Genomic DNA, 24505 nt, shown 5'->3' on the forward strand with positions numbered 1-24505 from the left:
GCGAGCGCGCACTTTGGCCCCGTCGCAGATCAACTTCTTTTTTTTTTCTCTATGTCAGATCGCTTTCAAGACACACGAGCTGCGGCAACGCGTCCCTACGGTGTCCGCCATTCGAGTGCCCAACGCCGTGGTGGACGCCGCGGATGTCTCCACCAACACCATCTCAATATAGTCTCAACTCTGTAAGGAGTGGCGGGAAAGGAGGATATCAAGGCCCTCTAGCCAACACCCTCTCAATTGCCCTAGCAGCCATCGGAGAAGAACCCCCGTGCCTTGCCTGACCACGTGCCCTGCGCGCGGAAGGAGAGGGCACGCTTCCGTCCCGCGTTCCTCACTCGCGGCTCACCTTCGCATGCTTTCACTCGCACATACAGCACACGGCGCGCGGTGACGGTTTTATCACCCCTAGACTTTATACAGAACCTCACGACGACGACGACGGCGACGGCAGAAGTGCGCCTAGAGTGTCCATATAATTGATATCGCAATAATATGTTTAAAATACTTCAAGTACAAGAGGAGTTAGACGTAGTTATTGCACCGATGAGCGGCTTCCTTTCTCGTCTCCCCTAACGAGTCGAAAACTACAAACTACAAGGTAAAAAAAAAGAAGGGAGGAAGATCACGAGTAGCGTTTGACTCTCGAATCTCGCAAGCGCATAACCACGGTCGCCTTCTCGACGTTGCCACGCAGCGCATTCACTCCACCGTTGCGCCAAGCGACACGCATTGTAAAGGCCAGATCTCTGCGACACAACTCCCTTTCTCTCTCTCTCTCTCTCCTCCCCTCTGAAGCGCGCGCACACTCACACGCATTTCTCCCGAGGGGTTTCCGAGTCAACAGCCTCAGAGCGATCGCGCACCGCTGCAGTGAGCGAAGAAAGCTGCACAGCGAAATGTCGAGCGCGCCTGGACGCGCGTCTCAGTCGCCGCCGCGCTGGTCCGCCGCGTGGAACGCCTTCCGCCTGCGCAGACCCAGTGCGACCTCTCGCCCGAGCCAGCTCCACGCACGCCGTCTAGAAGAAGCAATACGGGCCTGTGTGACGCAGGCGCATCGCGTTATCAATTCAGTGCCGCCGTCCGGGCGTGTAAGGCCGGGCGACAATGCGGCTGCTGCCGTGCTGAAATAACCGGGCATTTGCGGAGGCGCGTCTTTCACGATCGCGAATGCTGGAAAGGAAAAAAAGGGCGCGCGCTACGGCGACGACTTTCTTCGTGGCAGCTCCTCGCTCTGTCTCCCTTTCACGTTCCGTCATTATTAAGGTTCGCAATTATGCACGTGTTTCGCAGATGCGCATATCACAATCATGCTATCACTAAAATAACATCAGCAGGGAACAGTAGCAACAAACAACAGCAACAACAGCAACTACAACAACGACAACAACAACAACAACAATAACAACAACAACAACAACAACAACAACAACAACAATAATAATAATAATAATAATAATAATAATAATAATAATAATAATAATAATAATAATAGTAAAATTTATTCAACCTAAAAAGGCCCGGAGGCATTACCTAACGGAGGGCGTATACATCAAAGTTACACAGCTTCATAAGAAAGTAACAGTAAGAAGGCGCACATTGATTGTAATAGGCACAATAATAATAAAACAATAATAATAAAACAACAATATTAATAATAATATTTCACCATTACTGCAAATTGCTTCAAAGCGACAAGGATTCACTTCCCATCACATCATCCTTTCATTCACACAATCATTTTGAACGTTGTGGAAAAGCCACCATTTGCTAACACCGTAGGAAATAAACGACACCAAGTACTAAGCCTTCGATTCTCTGTGTCTGTTATTATCGATCATGTTCAGCGGCTCAACGCTTGTTTCCAGAAAGGTGCTTTTCAGCGTCAGTAAGAACACGCATTCCGCACTGTCTTTCATTCTACCTCGTTTTATTTTCTTTTTTTCTTCTTCACGCTATACCTGACAAAGCGTTCCTAAGCACGAAAAGCACATTGCTCGCTGCGAAAGATGCTAAAGGACGCACGGGTCCAAGGTCTCATTACTGTAGGATATAGACTCGTGATGAATCATTGGTTCAAGCTCGAGCCTCGTTTAGAGTCAGGATTCACGATGACATTTGCTTTGGCAGTGACCTGCAATGCGGAGGAACACGATTAATATGTTAAGAAAGGCTGGACTAAAGCCAGGTGTACATGAAAACAACACCTGTTGGGTGACGAACAATATGTTTGTGGAGAGGTTGCTGCAGTTCTTGTACTATGCAAAGTAGGAAGTCTTTATTTGATTTTATTTTGTTCCCCGCATATGCCTTGCAACAAATCCTTAAAAAAAAGAAAAAAGAAATACTACTTCGAGGCAGTCTCACAGTTGACTGATATTCGTGATACCATGGCCAGCCCAAGTCCCTCAATATCTGGTGTTCTCACACGATTCTGCACAAGAGCAACCTGCGCTGGACATATAGCTGAAATAATGTTCCTAACTGGTTTCTTAAATGTGTTCTTAATGATATTCAATTGAATTTTTAATGAAGTTTCTATGAGTTTATTGACTATTACGGTTTTTTGGCTAGTCGCGTTTAACCACTTCGCAGTTCCCTTTTCGAGTGATATCCATTATTGGCGCAAGAACTTTCGAAACAAAACAAAATAAAGAGCTTTCGGCGATCCTTACGTCAGCAACGAAGCTGTCGCATTTGTCTGTTGCCTAAAAACAACTCATTTATTGAATAGACATCCCACACAGGCACCAGGCGCCGCACTGATATGCTGCCTTACATTACGCAGACAGTCAAAGTGCTCTGTGACACTGTATGCGCAGCACTCGGAGGCGAGGCGTTGTGTCGGAAGCTCGCTTTCACCTTTTCTGTACTTGTACTCGTGCTTTATCTCATACGTGTATCATCACCACCTTTCTCCATTCTGCATAGTGCAGCCAGATTTCCCCGTTTCTACCTGTATGGGCGAATTATCTCATCCTCGGTGCACCATTCTCGTGTGTTCGCCTCTGAAATTTAGTACCAAACGGCAACCTCAAGTGTCACTTCAGCTTCTTTGAGACGCAGCGTATAGCTTACAGGACTTTTTTCATTTAGCTGTCATCGCTTAGCGACACCAGCGGCCGAGGATCGAACCCTCGACCTTGTGCTCATTTAGCCACTGCGGCGGGTGCGTTAATAGCTTAGCCACAAGTAACTTCAGAAAACAAGAACTCAGTGCCCTTCCACTCTGTGAACAAGGAGGACCAGCGAAGCTGTGTACGTGGGCCCCTTAAGGGCGAAGTGCACTTTCGCTGCGGATCAGGCCGGTATTGCACTATCTTCGGGATCGGCCAATGTGTGGGGAGTGCTTAACGCCTGCTTCACCTCTGCCGCGGGTCGAGCCGGCATTGCACTATCTTCGTGATCCGCCCACGTATGGGGAGTCACGGGTCCCACCGCTATTGCACTATCTTCGGAACTGGCCCACTTATGAGGAGTCGCGGGTCGCGCCGGCATTGCACTACCTTCGGGATCGGCCCAGGTATGAGGAGTGCTTAACGCCTGCTTCACCTCCACTGTGTGTCGGCCCGGCATTGCACTATATCTTCGGAATTGACCCACGTATGGGGAAGACTTAACGTTTGCTTCACCTTCGCGGCGGGTCGGCCAGGAGATGCACTTTCTCCGGGATCAGCCCACGTATGGGAAGTTTTTTGCTTACCAGGCCAACGACACGAAAATTTCTGTGGACGGTAGAGGTATACAGCCTCGCTGTAAAGATTACTCACTCTTCCGTAATCGAGAGTAGATGTAAGCACGAGATGACAACCGGCAAAATTGCTTGGAGTTGATACTGCCGGACATACAATGCCGGACAGGCCGCCATTGGAATATGAACCTGGCAACGTTTAACGCTAGAGCGTTATCTAGTCAGGTGAGTGTAGCAGTGCTATTGGAGGAATTAGAGGGCAGTAAATGGGATATAATAGGGCTCAGTGAGGTTCGGAGGACAAAAGAAGCATATACAGTGCTAAAAACCTGGCACGTCCTATGCTACCGGGGCTTAGCGGAGAGAGGAGAACTAGGAGTCGGATTCCTGATTTATGAGGATATAGCTGGTGACATACACGAATTCTATAGCATTAAGGAGAGGGTGGCAGGAGTTTTTGGGAACCTAATAAGAGGTGCAAATTGAAGGTCGTACAGGCCTACGCCCCTACATCCATGATGCCCAGGAAGTCGAAAGCTTCTATGAAGACGTAGAATCGGCCATGGGTAAAGTCAAAACAAAATACACTATACTGATAGGCGACTTCGATGTCAGGGTAGGCAAGAAGCAGCCTGGAAACAAGTCAGTGGGGGAATATGGCATAGGTTCTAGGAACAGCGCGGGAGAGTTATTAGTAGAGTTTGCAGAACGGAATAATATGCGGATAATGAATACCTTCTTCCGCAAGATGGATACCCGGAAGTGGACGTGGAGGAGCCCGAATGGCAAGACTAGAAAGAAAATAGACTTAATACTCTGCGCTAACCCTGGCATCATACAAGATGTGGACGTGCTCGGCAAGGTGCGCTGCAGTTACCATACGATGGTAAGAACTCGAATTAGCCTAGACTTGAGCAGGGAACGGAAGAAACTGGTACTAAGAAGCCGATCAATGAGTTATCGGTAAGAGGGAAAATTGAGCAATTCCGGATCAAGCTACAGAGCAGATATTTGGCTTTAACTCAGGGAGAGCAACTTAGTGTTGAATCAATGAACGACAATCTTATGGGCATCATTAAGGATTGTGCAATAGAAGTCGGTGGTAACTTCGTTAGACAGGATACCAAAGCTATCACAGGAGATGAAAGATCCGATTAAGAAACGCCAATGTATGAAAGCCTCTAACCCTACAGCTAGAATAGAACTAGCAGAACTTTCCAAGTTAATCAACAAGCGTAAGACAGCTGACATAAGGAAGTATAATATGGATAGAATTGAACATGCTCTCAGGAAAGGAAGAAGCCTAAAAGCAGCGAAGGAGAAACTAGGAATAGGCAAGAATCAGATGTATGCGTTAAGAGACAAAGCCGGAAATATCATTACTAATATGGATGAGATAGTTCAAGTGGCTGAGGAGTTCTACAGAAATATACATAATACCAGTGGCACCTACGACGATAATGGAAGAGAGAAAAGTCTAGAGGAATTTGACATCCCAAAAGTAACGCCGGAAGAAGTAAAGAAAGCCTTGGGAGCTATACAAAGGTAGAAGGCAGCTGGGAAGGATCATGTAACAGCAGATTTGTTGAAGGATGGTGGGCAGATTGTTCTAGAAAAAAAACTGGCCACCCTGTATACGCAATGCCTCATGACCTCGAGCGTACCGGACTTTTGGAAGAACTCCAACATAATCCTAATCCATAAGAAAGGGGACGCCAAAGATTTGAAATATCGTAGACCGATCAGCTTGCTGTCCGTTGCCTACAAAGTATTTACTAAGGTAATCGCAAATAGAATCAGGAACACCTTAGACTTCTGTCAACCAAAGGACCTGGCAGGATTTCGTAAAGGCTACTCAACAATAGACCATATTCACACTATCAATCAGGTGATAGAAAAATGTGCGGAATATAACCAGCCCTTACATATAGCTTTCATTGACTACGAGAATGATATTGCCTTGCTTAGTAACTCAGGGGACCAATTGCAATGCATGCTCACTGACCTGGAGAGGCAAAGCAGTAGGGTGGGTCTAAAAATTAATCTGCAGAAAACTAAAGTAATGTTTAACGGTCTCGGAAGAGAACAGCAGTTTACGATAGGTAGCGAGGCACTGGAAGTGGTAAGGGAATACATCTACTTAAGACAGGTAGTGACCGCGGATCTGGATCATGAGACGGAAATAATCAGAATAAGAATGGGCTGGGGTGCGTTCGGCAGGCATTCTCAGATAATGAACAGCAGATTGCCATTATCCCTCAAAAGAAAAGTGTATAATAGCTCTGTCTTACCAGTGCACACCTGAGGGGCAGAAACCTGGAGGCTTACTAAGAGGGTTCTACTCAAATTGAGGACGACGCAACAAGCTATGGAAAGAATGATGGGTGTAACGTTAAGGGATAAGAAATAAGCAGATTGCGTGAGGGAATAAATGCGAGTTAATGACATTTTATTTGAAATCAAGAAAAATAAATGGGCATGGGCAGGACATGTAATGAGGACGGAAGATAACCGATGGTCATTAAGGGTAACGGACTGAATTCCAAAGGAAGGGAAGCGTAGCAGGGGGCGGCAGAAAGTTAGGTGGGTGGATGAGATTAAGAAGTTTGCAGGGACAACATAGTGACAATTAGCACACGACCGGGGTAGTTGGAGAAGTATGGGAGAGGCCTTTGCCCTGCAGCGGGCGTAACCATGCTGCTGCTGCTGATGATGATACTACCCACAATGTTAAAATGGGCGTACAGCATATTCGCAACGGCACCTGAAGCAGCTAAGTGCAGATAAAGAAGTGAATAAAATAGGACCAGAGCGTATATTGAGCGAGGATAGTTGAGAAACGCAGAAATCAAGAAGTGACCAATACACACGCAGTATGCACCAAATAACCCATACGCTAGATGGGCAACAACAATAGCACCAAAGAACACTTCGCTTATCGCCGATTCACACATATGTGGAATCCGCCCGGTCCCCCCTCCTCTCTTTTTTTCTGTTTAGTGAGCGGGGGTGGCTTTCACGAACATTTAATAACAAAAATAATAACAAATTTAAGAACGCGTTCCTAAATCTTACATAGAGAGCGCCTAGTCGACACAAGAAAGCATTCTTAAATTCTTTATTATTTTCGTTATTAAATCTATATTAAAATTTAAGAACACGTTATTAAATGTTCCATAGACAACGCCTACCCCGCACAAAAATGCGTTCTCAAATTCCTTATTATTTCGATACTAAATGTTCGTGCAAGCCGCCCCAGAGCACGGCTTGGCAATAACAGCGTGAAAGTACGCGGGTCTTGCGTAGCCTTTTGCGCTGATATGGGAGAGTGGCTGTTCACCAAGCAGGAGTGCCTGCCAAGTGCAGTACAACTTATTCTTGCTTTGCCCTAACTTTCCCCCGGAGTCCTCCGCTTTCCTCCTCGCACTCTCTTCGGTTTTCATCCCCCGGTGCGCTCCGCGTTCGCTCTTTCATCCTTCGCTCTGCCCGTTCGCTCGGTTACGCCGACGCTCACCGCAGGAACGGGCTCTTAAATGCTGCGCTCTAGAAAGAAAAATAGAGCTTGCGATGAGCACCTATGATCGTGCTTTCTAACTAACCAGAAGTCCTTTCGTGGTGGCTGCCGACGCTAGCGAATCTGCATTTAGGCAACCAGAGAAGTCTGAAATTCCGAAAGCACCTCGCGCTCGACGCAACTTAGCAGGAGTCAAGAGAGAGCTTTTGAGAAGGAAACGAAGCAAATACAAAGAAAAATCCGAGGACGCCCAAACGCTTCTCATGAGTTGTGAATGCGAAAGCATTGATGTCAAATTAAACGCCTCTGAGCGGTCCTTCGAGTTACGAACTCGCGAGAAAGCGAGCGCTTGGAAACGCTCCGCGGAACGCCTCCTATGATAGCGCAATATTTTTCGACTGATTCTAAAGGATTCAATTTTCCTTTAATGAAAGAGTACTGCATTTACCGCAGTCCTCAACAATCACATGACGCGGAATACTGATCAAAGCTGCTAACAGCAAAGAAAAGCAGTGTCAACGTGTCGCCAACTTGTTTTGTCTGCACTAAGCCAGTTTACTTACAAACATTCAGCTTGATTTTAGAGGTTCAACCAGGCGTTACAGTTCCATTTGTGTATACATGTCCGGGTGCTACAGGATTACGAAGGGGCATGCGACAGTAGTTATCTCTTGCGTCAGCACTCCAGTGCATTCAGCTAAAGCAAAGGAAAATCAGTAAAAGAGCGAAGCCAGGGTTAAATTTGTAAAGACGTTGCTTACAGGCACCCAAAATCAGATTAATGTTGCTGTTCATCTTCTTTATTTTTTTTATCTCCTTTTCGAAGCACTTCCGCAGCCATTTCTTGCCAGTAAATTTCATTTCCAGAATCCCGGAATTTGTGGCAAGACTATCTTGTTACGTCGAACTTTGAATCGCCTTCGAATCAGTTTGACTTGATGGGTGTCTGCCGAATTTTTGTGCTTCATTACGGGAATGTCAGTTCAATATATAAATATGCCGTTCTTCCCTCCAAATGATTAAACATTATCTTCCTTAGTATTAGTTCTCGAGTCTATGCGCGTTCGCTCCTCGAATTACTCATCGTAGGTCGTAACAGGACAATAAGATTTGCAAGTCTCAACCTCCTAAGGTATTTAACACTACATTTGTGGGCCAACGCTTGATTAACTGAGAGCCTTCAAGATATTGCTCTTTCGCCTGTCTGTATTTCTTTTTCCATTTGTGCGCCCTTTAGGAGGAACGTCCCAGAAAGATCACTAAATTTTGCATGTGCATTTTCCGCACAAGCTTATTTCTTGTCTCCCTGAATGCTTATTCTTCAAGTGCATGCCCAAACGAGGGCATTGGCTGAGCTAGATCTACCGGAAGATGGCAGATTCGCATTCGCAGCAGGAGCGAAAAACAGTCCTTGCCAATTTTCCCAGCTGTTTCCAGTCCACCGTGACGAAACTGTCTTTGTTCGCGCAAGTCTTTTCTTTCTTTCTTTCTTTTCCTTATTTTTTCTTTTTGCGCCAGCTCATAGGTGGCCTTAACGTTAGGAAATGGCCATAAATCTGATGAAACCGGGTCATACGAACCGGAGGCACTTGGACATGAAGAGACCGAAATGGACAGAATATCGCATCGGCCTTTGTTCCTGCCACTGCACAGATGTAGCAAAAAAAAAAAAGCACAATTACACTTACACAAGAGAAAACGCTCATTCAATATATCGCACAAAACAATTGCAGGAGACAGGAGTGGGGATGCCCGATGGACGTACCTAAACACAAAAAGAGCTAAAATAAAATGTTAAGCCAACTCTCTGGCCTTTCCCCTCAAGGCACCGATTGTCTGTCGATACGTTCGGAATGCACTGTCGACTAAGCTATCGTTTTATTCCTGCCTCAGATGGCTACATACACGCTCGCAATAACCGAAAAAAAAAAAACAAGGCTCGAGTCATTGTTTGCAACGATTCTGAATAAGCTAGAAAAGTAAAATTTTATAATGTTTATATGCACCCGACTTTCTTCAAAGGAAAACCGTGACGTAGAGTTCCTTCGACACATTGGGAAGAATGGCAGATAACGTCCGTACGACGAACACTGGTTTAAGATTTTCTTTCTAAATGCTGTAACATATGACACTTCGACACTACGCTGACGCATCAAGCATAATAATGCTGCTTATTCGCTCAAAATTTCAACTTTGTGGGACGCTGAACTTTTTTTTCAAGACATTGGGTGAACTTTCAGCGCGGTTCATAAGCGATTCGTAACATACTCTTGTAAATATCGTTAATGCTCATTTACGTAATTTTCCACTAATAGCGTAATTAACCAGCAAAGTTCAAACTTTCGCTACACGTCAGCCATAATATCGCACCTATTCATAGCAAATAAGGAATTTCTTAGACTTTTGTTTCTTGAAGGGCAACATATAAACTTTGTAAGTCTTTTCATGCAACGCCTCCAGACAGGACGAGAAAGCCGGTTTAGCAATGTTCAGTTAGCCCCTAATTGGCCTACACACTTCACTGCTTCATTACCTCTTAAGGCAGACTTGGTGAGTCACCTACTACTTTCAGGACACCGTGAAAACCAGCATGTGATGTTTGTTTTCGAGCGGTCCTATATAGTCTCCCTAGCTGCTTAACTGTAAAAGAAAACGAAAAGATGGATGCCGCATTTTCAGTTCACTAACCCACGCTACCCCGCGCTGTTAGTAATTGTGCCATGGATAAGGATCAATTAGTGGCGTTCATATTGATTGTTAAACGGATATGAAAATAACATATACTTTTTAACATCGACGTTCACTGCATCCTGCGGCGAGTCCTACCCTTACACACCCGCAAACTGCCAGAGCCCTCTCAGCGATTTTCTCGTCTCATCCGTTCTCCCCGTCTTTTCCTCGTCCGCGATCTACAGATCATTGGGCGCGTGTTTCTAGGGGAGTTAGTCGATCGCGATACGTGCCGATTGCGGTCTCCCTCTGCCTCCCCTCCCCTTTCACTAAGCACCGGCGTAAACACGATCGACTCGAAAGAACAGACACAGGTGCGCGTGTGCTTCGGCGCCAACGCGTGCTCTTTCGTTGCCCGCGCCGTATACCGGCGAGTGTATGTCACACGCGCCTCCTGCGTTCCAGTGCCGATGCGCCCGCCAAGCGTGTTTACGACGAGGCTGCGACCGAGAGCGTGCACGAGGGAAGAGCTGCCGCGGCGTGCCTCGGTGTCGGAGTCGGAGCCGCGCGCAGGGGAGAGCCCGGCCCCATTGTTCCTCGCCCTCGTCCGACGCGCCGGCGCTGGCTGACCGCGACCCGAGCCCGTCGGCGGGGGAGGAAACGGGCCGGGCCAACTGGCGTTGCACTTGCGCCGCCCGCACGATCCGAGTTCCCGCAGGTTTCGAGCGGCGAGTGAACTTAACTCGCTCGGGGGGGCCCCACGCTGGGCAACAGCCCGTAGCCCGTAGGCAGGCGGTGCGCGCGCGCGCGCGGGCCACCACTCGTGCCTGCGAGGTGAACGTTCGATGCGATTTAGTGCCACGATGCTCTGGCTTTCTCCTTTCGCCGCATGTGGTGACCTACATCTGCTCTCTCTCTCACTCCCTCTCTCTCTTCATATATATATATATATATATATATATATATATATATATATAAAGCTAAAACTATATATATATAATCTTTTTTTTCCTTAACATTAATTATTTCGCATAAACGAATGCGCAGCTCGCCTTTCATTTCAGATCAAGCTGGCGCTCTAGTTTCCCTTAACTTTTGTATATGTTCACTCTGAGTTCCCGCGTTCTCCGGTCGGGCTCTAGCGCTATGTCAATCACAAGCGGATGAACACTGAAAAAACAAACAAAAAAACACTGTACTATACGATGGCGAAGCGAGTTATCGAAGTGACCTGACGAGTTTCTTTTATTTTTTTACTCGGGTCAATTTCTCGCACGATCGCAGGGACCAGATGAATCGAACCCCCAACGCAGTTCACATTCCTTCATGAAGGTCGTGGGACACACAGAACACCGTAAAATTACTGCCCCTACCATGCTGTGCATGCGTGCTTAAAGGCAGGGTCATAAATTTGATGAACTCGATTCCCGAAAAAAAAAAGAAAAGAAAGTCGAGTATCGCCCAGTTTTAGCTTGCAGCCATAAAAAAAAAAGAAAATCAGCTCAACACAATGTTGGTAGCGTGCACTGGCACACGAAGCACATCTAAAATTCAGGCTACGTGCCTGCAGGCTCGGGAAATATTCAGCTTTTTCTCAGATCAAACATCCGGTAAACTTTGGACCCTGCCATATGTACGTGCGTTCGTGCGTACGTTGATAATCGCGTTCAACTCCCAGGGAACATTGCGCAATCAGCGCCTATCTCGACTACGAACAGCTAAGCGACCGGCATTCCGAAAGGAAAGAAAATGAAGCTTGCAGCAGCGGATACGAGTATGTGTACTTTAGTCTTGCGGCTACAATTGAATACCCTGTCGGGCTATGATACGGATTTTCCCACTGCGGGGTTGTTCGGAGGAAAAGTTCAAGCGAAAGAAACTGTAGATGATTAATCAAAGAAACGAGGTTAGGTGAAATTTTGTAGAAATCTTGTAGATGGGGGAAGGGGCTATTTCATTGTGTGTGCTCTCTTTCGTCAATTTATATGTAGTGTCCATTATGCATTTTGTCATCGAATATGGCCAGCTGCGCAGTAACTACAGCTGCGCAGTACTTTGGTGCCGATCAATTGGTAGTCTTTTTTTTTTTTTTAGTGGTTAGAAAACAAACGAAAAACATCCTAGGATACGAGCGTATTTGTTTACCCTAACAAAACTGAACTGTTCTCGTTGAAGACGTCAGTCAGCCTCCGGCATTAAAAAACCCTCATGGCGTGCTGTCTTCGCGATGGCACGTCACATGAAGACGCCTTTTCTTTTTCGAATAGACCGGCCATGCAAAGAGGCGCTATTTTCTCAAAAAGAAAATTACCTGTAGCTCTGTATACGTGTAAACGCGAGCATATTAATGGGATATCGTGCCGCGCCATTTCAACCACGCGTGTGCGCCAAGCGTCGACCCATGGCTCAAATAAGTTATGGTGATATTTACGGCGTTGTCTTATTAGTCAAGCTCGTACATCGCCTTTTGCCGAGCTTGACCTCGACGAGTTCAAGCCCAATAATTCCAAAGCGCCGCACAACGACATCACCTATATAAGGTCGTCAATAATGGAGAAATCGCTAACGTCTTAAGTCATCTTTCCCGAGCCTTACGATCACCGCTGCAACACAAGTACGAAAAAAAAAAACTGACGATAAAGCACGTTCTCGATTATTCCACGTGAAACCACAGCATGTATCGGTGTTTCGACCAACGTGCTCGGTCGGGTATGAACAGGGAATTCTTATGTTGTTCCACTGCTCGCTGATTGTTCTACGAAAACAAAGAGAACCAAAGAGTTTGACCTTCAAGAAATAAATACCGCGCACGCATGGGTTGGCCCCCAGATGCACTATCGCGAGCCCCATATGCGAGGTTCTGCTTGCGAGAGAGAAACCAGGCGCGCATGCTCAGCCGACACATTGAGGAGGTTCGACGCTTGCAGAAAGGGCGCGCACTCGCGTTAGTTGAAGCCTACGTCAAACTCCTTTTCCGACTGCTCACCATTTGCGCTGCCTGAACAACAATGAAGTCGTCAGGCACGTTATGTTCCGCAAACTTTTACTGCCGAAGCGTGGGACTTTCTGTCATTCCGGCTGATCACGTGGTCAAAGGATATTCCAGTGCAGATGGAGTTTCCACTGACTATCTCACAGGTGATTGCAGTGGTGCGAGTGACAAGGGGCACAATTTCACGCAAATCCAGGAGGCGATATTTTAGACCATGTCGAAAGCAAAGCAAGAACGGAAGCGCTGTTGCGGTTCCTGTAGTGCTTCGGCTTCTTAAAAATTATGCGGTTTTACGTGCCAAAACCACTCTCTGATTATGAGACACGCCGTAGTGGGGACTCCGGAAATTTTGACCACCTGGGGTTCTTTAACGTGCACCTAAATCTAAGTACACGGGCGTTTTCTCATTTCGCCCCCATCGAAATGCGGCCGCCGTGGCCGGGGTTAGATCCCGCGACCACGTGCTTAGTAGTCCAACACCATAGCCACTATGCAACCACGGCGGGTGCTTCGGCTTTTTGCACAAAGCTACATGTTGCGGTGGATACTCTCGAGCGCATCATTTACTCGTACGTGAGCCACATACAGCTGTTCGAAATGCCATACGGCGTCTGTACATCGGTTGGAGCTCGTGTGCCCCAGTAATACATCGCGCGGGTTCAACGCCACAACATGCTTTGCATTTCATCCACGCGCGCGAGCAAGTGGTGCACTCGAGGCAACGACCCTACGTTGTCCCTCACCCTTTGCTGCGCCTATCAGATGCTTCCCGCATGTGCAAAGCATCGCACGGGGAACCGAATGGAAACCCTACACTTGTTTGGCGCTAACCAGCCCTACCACTGCGTTCCCAGCGCCAGCGCGCCCAACGCACTTGTCACGAGACCTGGTTCGCGGGCTGCGGCGTGACCCGGCCAGCAGTCGAGCAAGCTGCGCGGCCAGCATCATCCCCGCAAAAGCGCGCGCGCCACGTGGGCCCTCCGCGCCCCGGTCTCTGCGGCGAGGCGTGCGCCAGCTGTACGGCACGCAGTACGCGTCCTTCTCCGCGCGCGCTCCGCTGGCGCCAACTGCGCTCGTCGCCGGCTTCCTTCGGTGCACAAGTGGCCGGGGCGCGCCAAGCCGGTCGACCCCGCGGCGTGGCATCCGCGAGCGTCGCAGGCAGAGGCGCGGCGGCCCAGCGCGGCCCCGCTTCGGGGACGGACAGCTGCCGGAACCTGCGGAGTTTGCGTGCGAGGCCACTGGCGCAAGCCCTTACTTGGAACCGTGCGTTGCCACCACAACGCGCTAGAAACTAGCTAAGGGGGAACGCACGCAGGAAGATAGATAGATAGATAGATAGATAGATAGATAGATAGATAGATAGATAGATAGATAGATAGATAGATAGATAGATAGATAGATAGATAGATAGATAGATAGATAGATAGATAGATAGATAGATAGATAGATAGATAGATAGATAGATAGATAGATAGATAGATAGATAGATAGATAGATAGATAGATAGATAGATAGATAGATAGATAGATAGATAGATAGATAGATAGATAGATAGATAGATAGATAGATAGATAGTACGAAGAGGGGAAGGTAAAGAAGTTTACCGGAAGAAAGCATCCGGTCGATTACCCTACGAAGAGAAAGAAGCAGGAGCGAACATAAATATGAGAGCGATTTTTTTTTCTTTGAACGCGTGCGCGCACAAGACAAATCTAATGCGCTAAAAGCCCATCACGCGGGCCCAGTCGATCTTTCATTAAACGTCATAATGCTTTCACGGCATTGTGTGCCAATGAACAGCGAGGTTGGCGTTAGTTACACAGACAGACAGACAGACAGACAGATAATGGCAAATTATGCTAACCCCATTAATACTGCAACAACTACAGCAAGTGATACTCACAGTTACTCCCCATATTAACCAACATGGATTCACACAAGTCCCAGATGTCCTGGAGTGGAATAGTTGCTCGCTGCGTTAGAATGCTACGGTGCTCACCAAACTCTTGTGCAGCATTGGCAAAAAATCCCTACTGCAGGAAACCCGGATAACGGCCCCTTCTATCTCAGGCTACAACAGGTTATTTCAACCTACGGCTACCTTCAACCTAAATTTCACTGAGGCTAAATTCGTTATAAATGAGCGCCACACACCAGGCTAAATCAATCTTGGCAAACTGTAGGTCCTGTAATTGCAGTTTTTTTTTGTTAGCATACTTTAAGCAGCACCCAAGCAGATGACACAGGCACCTGGTGTTTGTCGCTATGACGCAAGTCCCAGCATATCACCTCCGAGAACCGCTTCTAACCGCGAGCGCTGCCTTATCTCGGAGCCGCGCGCTTTGTACTCCTTACAGAAATAGTGCAACGCTGCGGAAGCTTGAGATACCTTTTCGAGCGGCAGCATTCACAGTAAAACAGAGTTCGGTATTATTTGACCGCAACTGTGTGAAATTGTTCTTTATACAGGGAGTTCTATAGCTGGAACAATTTTATTAATGACCTGTGGCAGATAGCGCAGCATTACCCCTTGGCCTAATTTCCCGATGAGGCGGCCGTTACTTCTGCGAAAAATCAAAACGCTTAATTGAACCATTACCATATTTATGCAAATATATTTGTAATTCATTACATTACGACATGTATTCTAATCTATGAATTGTAGCTAGTGAGTACGCAAGCCATATCCACTTGGAATGAATTCTCAGGACTAGACCAGCATCAAGATAGTAATTTTCGAAGTGTTCAACGAAATGCATTGGCGTTCTAGTTAATTTTGTACCGCAATGCATAAAAAACCTCTTAAAACCTCTTAAAAACCTCTTAAAACCTTTTAAAAAACCTCAGTGCCCTTCCACTCTGTGAAGAAGGATGACCAGCGAAGCTGTGTTTGTGGGCCCCTTAATGGCGAACTGCACCTCCACCACGGGTCGACCTATCATTGCACTGTCTTCAGGATCGGCCCACGTACGGGGAGTGTTTAACGCCTGCTTCACCTCCGCCGCGGGTCGGCACGGTATTGCACTATCTCCGGGATCGGCCCACGTATGGGGAGTTTTTTTTTGCTTACGACAGGAAAATTTCCTTGCACAGTAGAGGTATACAGCTTCGCTGTAAAAAGTAAGTGGAGCGACGTGTACTTTTACCGCAAGTTTGACGGCGCATATGTCGAAACCGATGTCATCCTCATATTCTTTCTAAGCCGATATGACATGCATACTCGCTACACTCTGAATAAATCCATGGTTATCTAAGCGTTCGCTTGCATTTTTTTTACACACTTCATCTAAGTGTGATATTTCCCCACGCTTACCGATCACGCCTACACTCTAAAAAAAATCAAGCTTATCTAAGCGTGCGTTTCTAGTTTTTTCACACGCTTAACCTAAGCGTGATATTTCTCCACGCTGACCGATCACGCATACTAGGAGTGATCAGCAACCCCACTTCACGTTTAGCGTCCGTAATAGGGGCCCTTCTACACGCGATTGTTATGACGTGATCATTCTCCACACTCAGAGACGGCACCTGAGGAACGGCGCCCGAGGGGGGTAGGGGGATGGGGATGGGAGTACGCCCCATCCCCCCTCCACTGCGTGCGACGAAGCAACGAAGGCAACGAAGAAGCACCAGCCCTTGTCGGCTTGAGTCGCTTCACCGAAGTGAGCTTTGCCCACCAAGCTTCTTCGTAGTCCTCTTCTTTAACTTCTGCTTCGCCGGCGTAGACTATGACGGACCAAGACGCTATGGCAGTGACAGCAGGCCGGCGAAGTAGAAGCTGAATATGCTGCAGAGAGATTGGGCAAAACGCTCCCGCTGGTGACACTGAAACTATAGTCCACTAAGACGGGGCTTTGTTAAGCCCTGGAACATTTCAACGACGCCAAGGAATGTAAAACGCGAACAAGCCCCTCGGTATCTCCTTGCATAAAAGGACGAATGCCCTCTCAACCGTGCTTTGCGGTGCCGCGCGTTCGGAGATAGAGAGCCGTGTGCAGCATAGGGACGTCGGGACAACATTAGCCCCCATTAATATCCTCATGCTATTGCACACTTTTACCGACTGTTGACCGGAAATACCTGATCAAATTATTTTTTTCACTGGCGTCTTTTTCTAAGACAGGTGAATATTCTAAACAGAAAAACAAATATGACAGACGAATTTCTTCCTGGGGTAAATCTTTTATAGTATTCATTCCCAGAAAATAATATACAGCGAAACGTTCATGTTTAAAAACAAAACCTACGGAGCTAAAAGATTTTCAGATCGCTGAGAAAGACTAAATCTTTATGTGAGCTTGAATTAAAAGCGCAACGCAGTGAAAAAAATCTTTAATCTTGCTTGCGCCCATGATATTTTGTTGCTTGTTCCTGGCTTTATAATTGATTCCACGAAGCCGTGAAGTTGGCCATATGCTGTCGGATATGTTATAGCCTTCCTACAATAAAGACATAGGTACATCACTAGTGCCTTTTCTAGGGATGTGTCATCACTGATCGCAATGCTTTCCTGTTCATAGCGGCAAATGGGGAACCTTCTTTGTAACCAGACAGTGCCAGGTCCTATATAAGGTCATCTCGCGGTATCTGAAAAAAAATCTTAATAATCTTACTATAATGCTTTAGATGTGAAAACCCGTTTCTTTAGATAGAAAACGGTTATCACCACTTGCCTTTTCGCTGCTTTAACATTGATTGCACTTCTCATATGTCTGCTATTGACTGCTCTGAAAATGTTGCAGTTGGGAAATTTTTGATAGTATGCAATATGGTAAAGAAGGTCAACTCAGCGCAGTATTGAGAGCATGCTTTGCAAGCCTGGGTGACAGGTTGGTTTCTAAAGCGAAGTAGGACGGCATCGGGAAATTTCAGTATTTTTGATACGATCAGAAGTAACTTTTACCATTTTTTTTTTTCGTTTTCATCAATCCTACTTTCAAACCTTATAGTTCGCTTTCAAATGTGACATGAGAAGCAAAGGAACAGTGTGCAAAACGCACTTAGGTTGAGACACGTAGCTGCAAAGGATTTTAGTCCATCATGCTCTCTACAAAAGTGAAGTTTAAAAACTAAAACACAATTGGCGATGCATTCTAATGATGCGTAGTCACGCTTAATTTCCAACGCAATCGAGATGCAAATTTAGACGGGAATTGCATTCTATGTGAACTTGTCCCTGAGGTCTCAAAAAAGAAAAAGCGATTGCCCTTGTATCTTTTGATGCGCTTTTTCGAAAGCAACTGTAAGCCTGAAAAACACTTCCTGCGGTTTGTTGAACCACAAAAACGTGTGTATAAATTCTGAACATGAGTTCTTTACAATATTTTTTCGATCTCAAGCGGGCATTGTCAAAAACGCCTGGATTCTTGCTTTGTTGTCCCCAGCTATGAACTCTACCACACAACGGCTTCATCGGGTGCTCAAAGCAATACAAATGCTTTCCTTACCAGTTCTATGTTTGGCAAATACGTGGGCATAGCTGTCAGTGCGTCTTTACTTCTGGGTCAAATAGATGCCTTCATCGGCCTTCTAATGCGGTTAACAGACATCTCAACTCCAGAAGCAGCTTCTCCTTTTATGGTCTGTTAAAAAAGCAAAAAAAAAAAAAGAGAGAGCGGTTCTGACTGAGGTCTGAAATAATCTCTGTCACTATATCACTGGCTAGAAAACTGCGGGAAACTTATTTTTCTTGTTGGGCATGTATACCGTATTTGCCCCTCCTCTCTCTCCATGTGATCTTTGTTTTCCCCTTTCCCATTCCCCTGGTGTAGGGTAGCCAACTGGACGTTATTCTGGTTAACCTCCCTGCCTTCTACTTTTCTCTTCCCTCCCTCCCCTCACGTAAATAACGCGACCACAGATATAACGCGAGGGTGGACTTTTGGACTATCAGAAAAAGAAAAAAAAATATTACGAATATAACGCAAAATTATTCCGCAGAGACACAGGAAACGACGCTTAGAAGCCGATGCCTCGCAGGGCATCATTCATCGTTACTGCGAACTGCCATCGCAACATGATGTGAAAGGACTATAGCTGACGCCTTTGTCACTATCGGCGAGCACGTTGTCGTCCTCCGTGACACACACCAAGGTTATTGGACCAACGTCATTCACAAGTGCCCGCGATACAATCGAACGCGGCAAAGCCCTCTCACAGATTGCGTGGTGGTGCACCGCGCGACCTCGAAGACCGCTCGCTTGACTCACCTGCACGACAGCGTCGATCATTTTGATCGAGGTTGCGACTAACACACCGTAAGCACATTGACGCGCCTCTAACAGCGTTCTAAATCATAAGAAGACGCACGGTGCAAAAGGCACAGTGGCAACTCTTAACTCGCCACCCTTGCTCGAGGCGAAGTGGCCACTGGCGCAGAGAGTACGGTGAGCTGGCGAATGTAGAATTAAAAAGAAGGAAAGAAAATGGAAACGCGCTATATTCGCGTCATGAACCAGAATATAACGCGAAGTCTGTTGCGAGTTCAGAAAGTCCTAAAATAACCTCGCATTATAATCGCGGGAATTCGGCATACTTTACGCCAATAAACAGCACAATTCAGAGGAATTCGACAATGCGGTGATAAAACGTGTTAGAAAAGCAGGAGGCTGACTACTCTTTATTTTGATTGAAGCTACTGCTCACGTAGAAGGTTCTCGCTTTCCATTAAAATGCACCATCACGGCACATATTGCAACACGCATGGTACAAGCAGGCACAGGAAATCATGCAAATAAACACTTAGCTGCCAATGTTCTTACCTATATATTCCAATATTCCTATATATTCAATTGTTCCTGAGGCGTCAGGTGTCAGTGGATTTTCTCTCGTAAGCTCGGCACAGTCGCACTCTTTATGCATGCACCACCCGCGTTGTACACCATGAATGTCTGTAGAAGTGAACACGGCGATGCACACCAACTCTGATAGTTAGCACGAAAGCTCTGTTCTGCCATGAACGAACGTCGTGACAGTCAGCCGGAGAATCCACGCCAAAAATGGCCGAGAGCAGTCTTCAAAACACCACGGTCTTCATCAGCCTGCCTAAGAAAAGTTTCGTATTCTTCGCAGATCGGTGAGAAGGCGCAGAGCGTTCCCCTCGCCCACGCTCCACGCAAATCACGTGATATATCACGGTTCCCATATCCCGATTTTTATATGCGTGATTTACAGTTCCCGAGCGAGCGCTCCGCGGGATGTTAAGCGTGTGATTTGCGTTTTTCACGCGTACGGCGGCTAGCTCACGCTCGCACAAAACCGAAGAATGGCACGTAGTCTTGTCCTCACGCTTACATGAAGGAATGTCACGCTTATTTTCAGTCACGTGGCTCTTGAAACGTCATCCAGGCCTCATTTATATGCGCGTCACGCTTAAACTTAAGGATAAGGTGATATTAAGCGTGGAATTTTTGAGGATGTACACTCTAAAAAATCCACTCTTACCTAAGCGTGCGTTTGCAGGTTTTTTACACGCTTAATATAAGCGTGAAATTTTTCCACGCTTACCGACCACGCCTGCTAGGTATGATCAAGAACCCCGCTTCACGCTTAGCAGGCGTGATCAGGGGCCCTGTTCCCATGCATATTATGGTGTGACCAATCTCCACGCTTCGGTAAGCTGCCCGAGGGGGCAAGGGGGATGGGTTGAGGGGCGTGCCCCAGTATCCGTCGCCCCTTCTCTGCATGCGTTAAACTAAGAAGACGCACCGGCCCTTGTCAGTGCATGGGGCCACTTGGGTCGCTTCTCTGAAGCGAGCTTTGCTCACCAAGCTCTTCGCAGTCCTCTTCTTTAACTTCTGTTAAACTTCTGCGCAGACTGCGATGAACCAAGACGCTATGATAGTGGGAGCACGCCGGCCAAGTAGAAGCTGAGTATGCTGCAGTGAGTTTGCGCAAGACGCTCCCGTCGGTGACACTGAAGCTAATCCACTAAGAAGGGGCTTTGCTAAGCTAAGCCCTGGCGCATTTGAACGACGCCAAGGAATGTAGCATGTAAACAAGCCGCTCGGTATCTCCTTGCAAAAAAGGACGAATGCCCTCTCAATCATGCTATGCGGCGCCCGCGTTCGAAGATAGCAAGCCTTGTGCAGGATAGGGACGTCAGGACAGAATTTCCCGCATTAATCATGCTATTGCACTCTTTCTCCAATTGTTGGCACAAAATACCTAGTCAAATTCTTTTTCACTGGCCGCTTTCTCTAAGAAAGGCGAATTTTTTAGGCAGTGAAAAAAATATGAGACATATTTCTTCCTGGGTTAAATCTTTTATTCATAGTATTGATTTCCTGAAAAAGTGATACAGTGAAACGCTGATATGTATAAACAAAACTTACAGAGTTAAAGCATTTTCAGATAGCTGAGGATGCGTAAACTTTTGTATGAACTTGATTTAAATGCGCAACGCAGTGAAAAGACCATTTAATCTTGTTTGCGCCCATGATATTTCTTTGCTTGTTCTTGGCTTTATAGTTCCTTGCACGAAAACTGGCCATATACTGCCGAATATCTCATTTATTTATTTATTTATTTATTTATTTATTTATTTATTTATTTATTTATTTATTTATTTATTTACCCTCAGGGCCTTTGGGGAGAATCTGAATCTAAAGCACATAGTGCAGAGCTTTAAAAACATTCAAAGTACAAAAATAAGCTAACGTGTTTAAGCTACAAATGCAGAAAAATTTTCATCGCGCCTTTGAAGGCCACAGTATCTACTATGCAGGTAATGGATGGGGGCAGGTGGTTACAATCTGTTGTAGTTTTCGGCAAAAAAAAAAGTGCAAAAATAGATTTGTACGGCAGAATGGGGCGTTAACTTTATGTGTGTGGTCGGGATGTGTTGATAAGTAACCTGGTTCGTAAAAGAGTTCACTTTTTAGAAATGGGTTAGCCATATAGATTTTGTGAAGTAAACATAGACGGGAGAGCTTCCTTCCAACTTGTAAGTTAGGTAGACCTAGTCGTGATTTCATTGAGGAAACACCCGCAGTACTTGCATAGTCAGAATGAAACGCGCTGCACGATTTTGAACTGTTTCGATATCGTCCATTAAAGTAAAAACAACTGGATCCCATATTGCGGAGGAATATTCGAGCTTAGGTCGAACTATAGGGTTAGATACAAAGTGAGCTTAAGATGTTTTGGCGTTTGCGAAAAGTTTCTGCGCAGGTTACCCAAAGCGCGATTAGCATTGTTGGTGACATGTTTTACATGAACATGCCATGAAAAGTTATTTGTTAGGTAAACAACGAGATATTTATAGGAAGTGACATATTCAAGGGATATCGAGTTAATTCTGTAGCAAAAGGGTAAAGGTTTGTTAGTACGACGGGATGTTGTCATTTTTTTTGCATCTAGTAGCATTTAAAGTCATAATCAAACTGTTGCACCAATTACAGATAGCGTCAAGGTCACATTGCAAGAGAAGGTTATCATGAGGGTTAGTTATTCGACGATAAAGAATACAGTAATCGACGTAAGCACTGGTGAACGTGAGGAACCCTTCCCTGGCGTACGCCAAGAGACTGGGCAGCACGACCACCGTGATACTACTGTACGAGGGCAACAGGGTCCCCGCATGGGCGCACTTCAACAGCATCATGATGAGAGTATCCCTCTATCGGAAACAAATAGACTTTTGCAAGGAGTGCGGCAGGCTCGGGCACAGACCCGATGTGTGCCCCAGACCGGACGACAAGCTGTGCCCGGCGTGCGGTAGCAAAAACCCGGCCAAAGACCACGAATGCACACCTAAATGCAAGCTCTGCGGAGAAGCTCACCCCACGGCGGACCGGACTTGCAGGGCTAAATACAAGACGCCGTACATGGTAAAACTAAGAAGATGGACAGCGAGAAGAAACGAGGAGGAACTCTTGCGAGTAGCCGGCTCACAAGACCCTGATGGCGGGGAAAGCAACCACACACAACCATCTCCCACACCCAGATCCAAGTCCAGCTCCAGGTCCAGATCCAGATCCACGTCCAGGCCGGGGGCGCGGGGACGACCGATCTCGAGGTCCGGGGACAGATCCAGATCCAGGTCTAGGCCGGGAGCGCGGGGACGACCGACCTCGAGGTCCAGGTCCAGGAACAGGGACAGCACCGGGAGTGGGTCCATATCCACCTCAAGGGGGACGAAGCCCGAAACGAAGGGGAAGAAGCAAGAACAGACGACACCAGCAAAGGTGAGCTGGTCAGACCTAGTGGCCAATCGTGAATCGGGAAGGTCCGGCAATACCAGTAACGACAGGGGCAGGTATGATCACATAGAGGAACGCGTGAAGGAATATCGCACGGAAAACCAGCTACTCAGACAGGAGCTAGAAAAGGCAAAAAAACAAAACAGCGAATCAGCCAAAAAAATTGACGAACTACAGAAAACACTTAATGAAATACTTACCAAAATGCAGACACAATCGTCGCCCCCGTCAGCCGCCTTCGCCTCCATCTCCACCCCATCCAACGAAGCCAGGGAGGAGGAAGTGGATATGTTAGATGTAGCACACCCACTGGGCGCCAAGCGAAAAATCCCGGAGACCAAGACCAACGAACAGGTCGCTTCGGTACAGGAGGTCAAGAGACCCCGACCTAGCACAAAAAAAACTGACGTCCTTGAGGACATGCTAAACAAACTCTCTGACAAAATGGATAAAATGTTCGAGATGCTGGCGGCGCGCATTAGTGACAGCGAGGCAGAGAGGAAGGCGCAGGCCCTAAAGTACGACAGGCGGCTCGCAGAGCTGGAGAAGAAGCTCTCGTAAAGATGGCGGGCACCAAAAAGGGAAGACTCGTCATCTGGCAGTGGAACTGCCGCAGCTTCTCGAACAAAAAAGCAACAATGACACAACACATTAAATTGACCGCAAAAAGACAAAAGCCCGACGTAATCATTCTCCAGGAAACATTCGACCACGCCAAAATTGCCGGGTACGCCACCCACAAACAACGCACAAAAGGGACGGGAAGGGACATAGTCGTGACCACATTAGTCAAAAAAGGACTGGTCGCGATACCGAGAATTATGAGAAAAATTACGGACATTAGCCACATCCTCATAGAAGTCGTACCCCGCAGCAAGAAGGAGAGCAGCACTTTCATTCTGAACGTCTACAGCAGCCCATCCAAAAAGGGCCTAGCACACAATTTCGAAGATTTAATAAACGAAACGTTGACCATCGCCGGCGACAACAGGCTCATCATCGGAGGGGACTTCAACGCTCCACACACGCAGTGGGGCTATGGACACTCGTCCAAGAAGGGAAAAAATCTGGCCGACCTCATAGAAAAGGCCGGCCTAACCCTTCTCAACGAGCCGGCCTCACACACCAGAGTGGGTGCGGGCCCCCATAGGGACACCACACCAGACCTAACGCTATGCAGGAGAGCCGGGAGAATCACCTGGGAGAACACCTTCGAGGACCTGGGGAGCGATCACAGGATACTCAGCATTGCCCTAGGAGAGCCCCGCGTCACGCAGGTAATAAAACATAAGTTCCGGCTAGTAGACTGGGACAAATTCCGCAAAATCAGAGACGAAAAAGAACAGGGTCCCATAAGAAACATAGAGGAATGGAACGGAGAGCTGCTACGAAACGTAGAAAAGGCCACGACCGAGATGGAGTGGGGCGACTGGGAGGCT

The 24505-nt window shown here is 46.9% G+C and overlaps 1 protein-coding gene across 1 annotated transcript in view; it reads right to left on the minus strand.

Moving 5' to 3' along the window:
• LOC139059542 (uncharacterized) overlaps window positions 1–23038 on the minus strand; it is a 28869-nt gene extending 5831 nt beyond the window's left edge. The window contains exon 1 of the mRNA XM_070537965.1: window positions 22807–23038. Coding sequence (XP_070394066.1) covers window positions 22807–22984 — 178 coding nt within the window. The 5' untranslated portion in view covers window positions 22985–23038. The remainder of the gene's footprint in view (window positions 1–22806) is intronic.
• Between the last annotated feature and the right edge of the window lie 1467 nt (window positions 23039–24505).

Source organism: Dermacentor albipictus, chromosome 4 (assembly GCF_038994185.2).
Source record: "Dermacentor albipictus isolate Rhodes 1998 colony chromosome 4, USDA_Dalb.pri_finalv2, whole genome shotgun sequence".
Lineage (NCBI taxonomy): Eukaryota > Metazoa > Arthropoda > Arachnida > Ixodida > Ixodidae > Dermacentor > Dermacentor albipictus.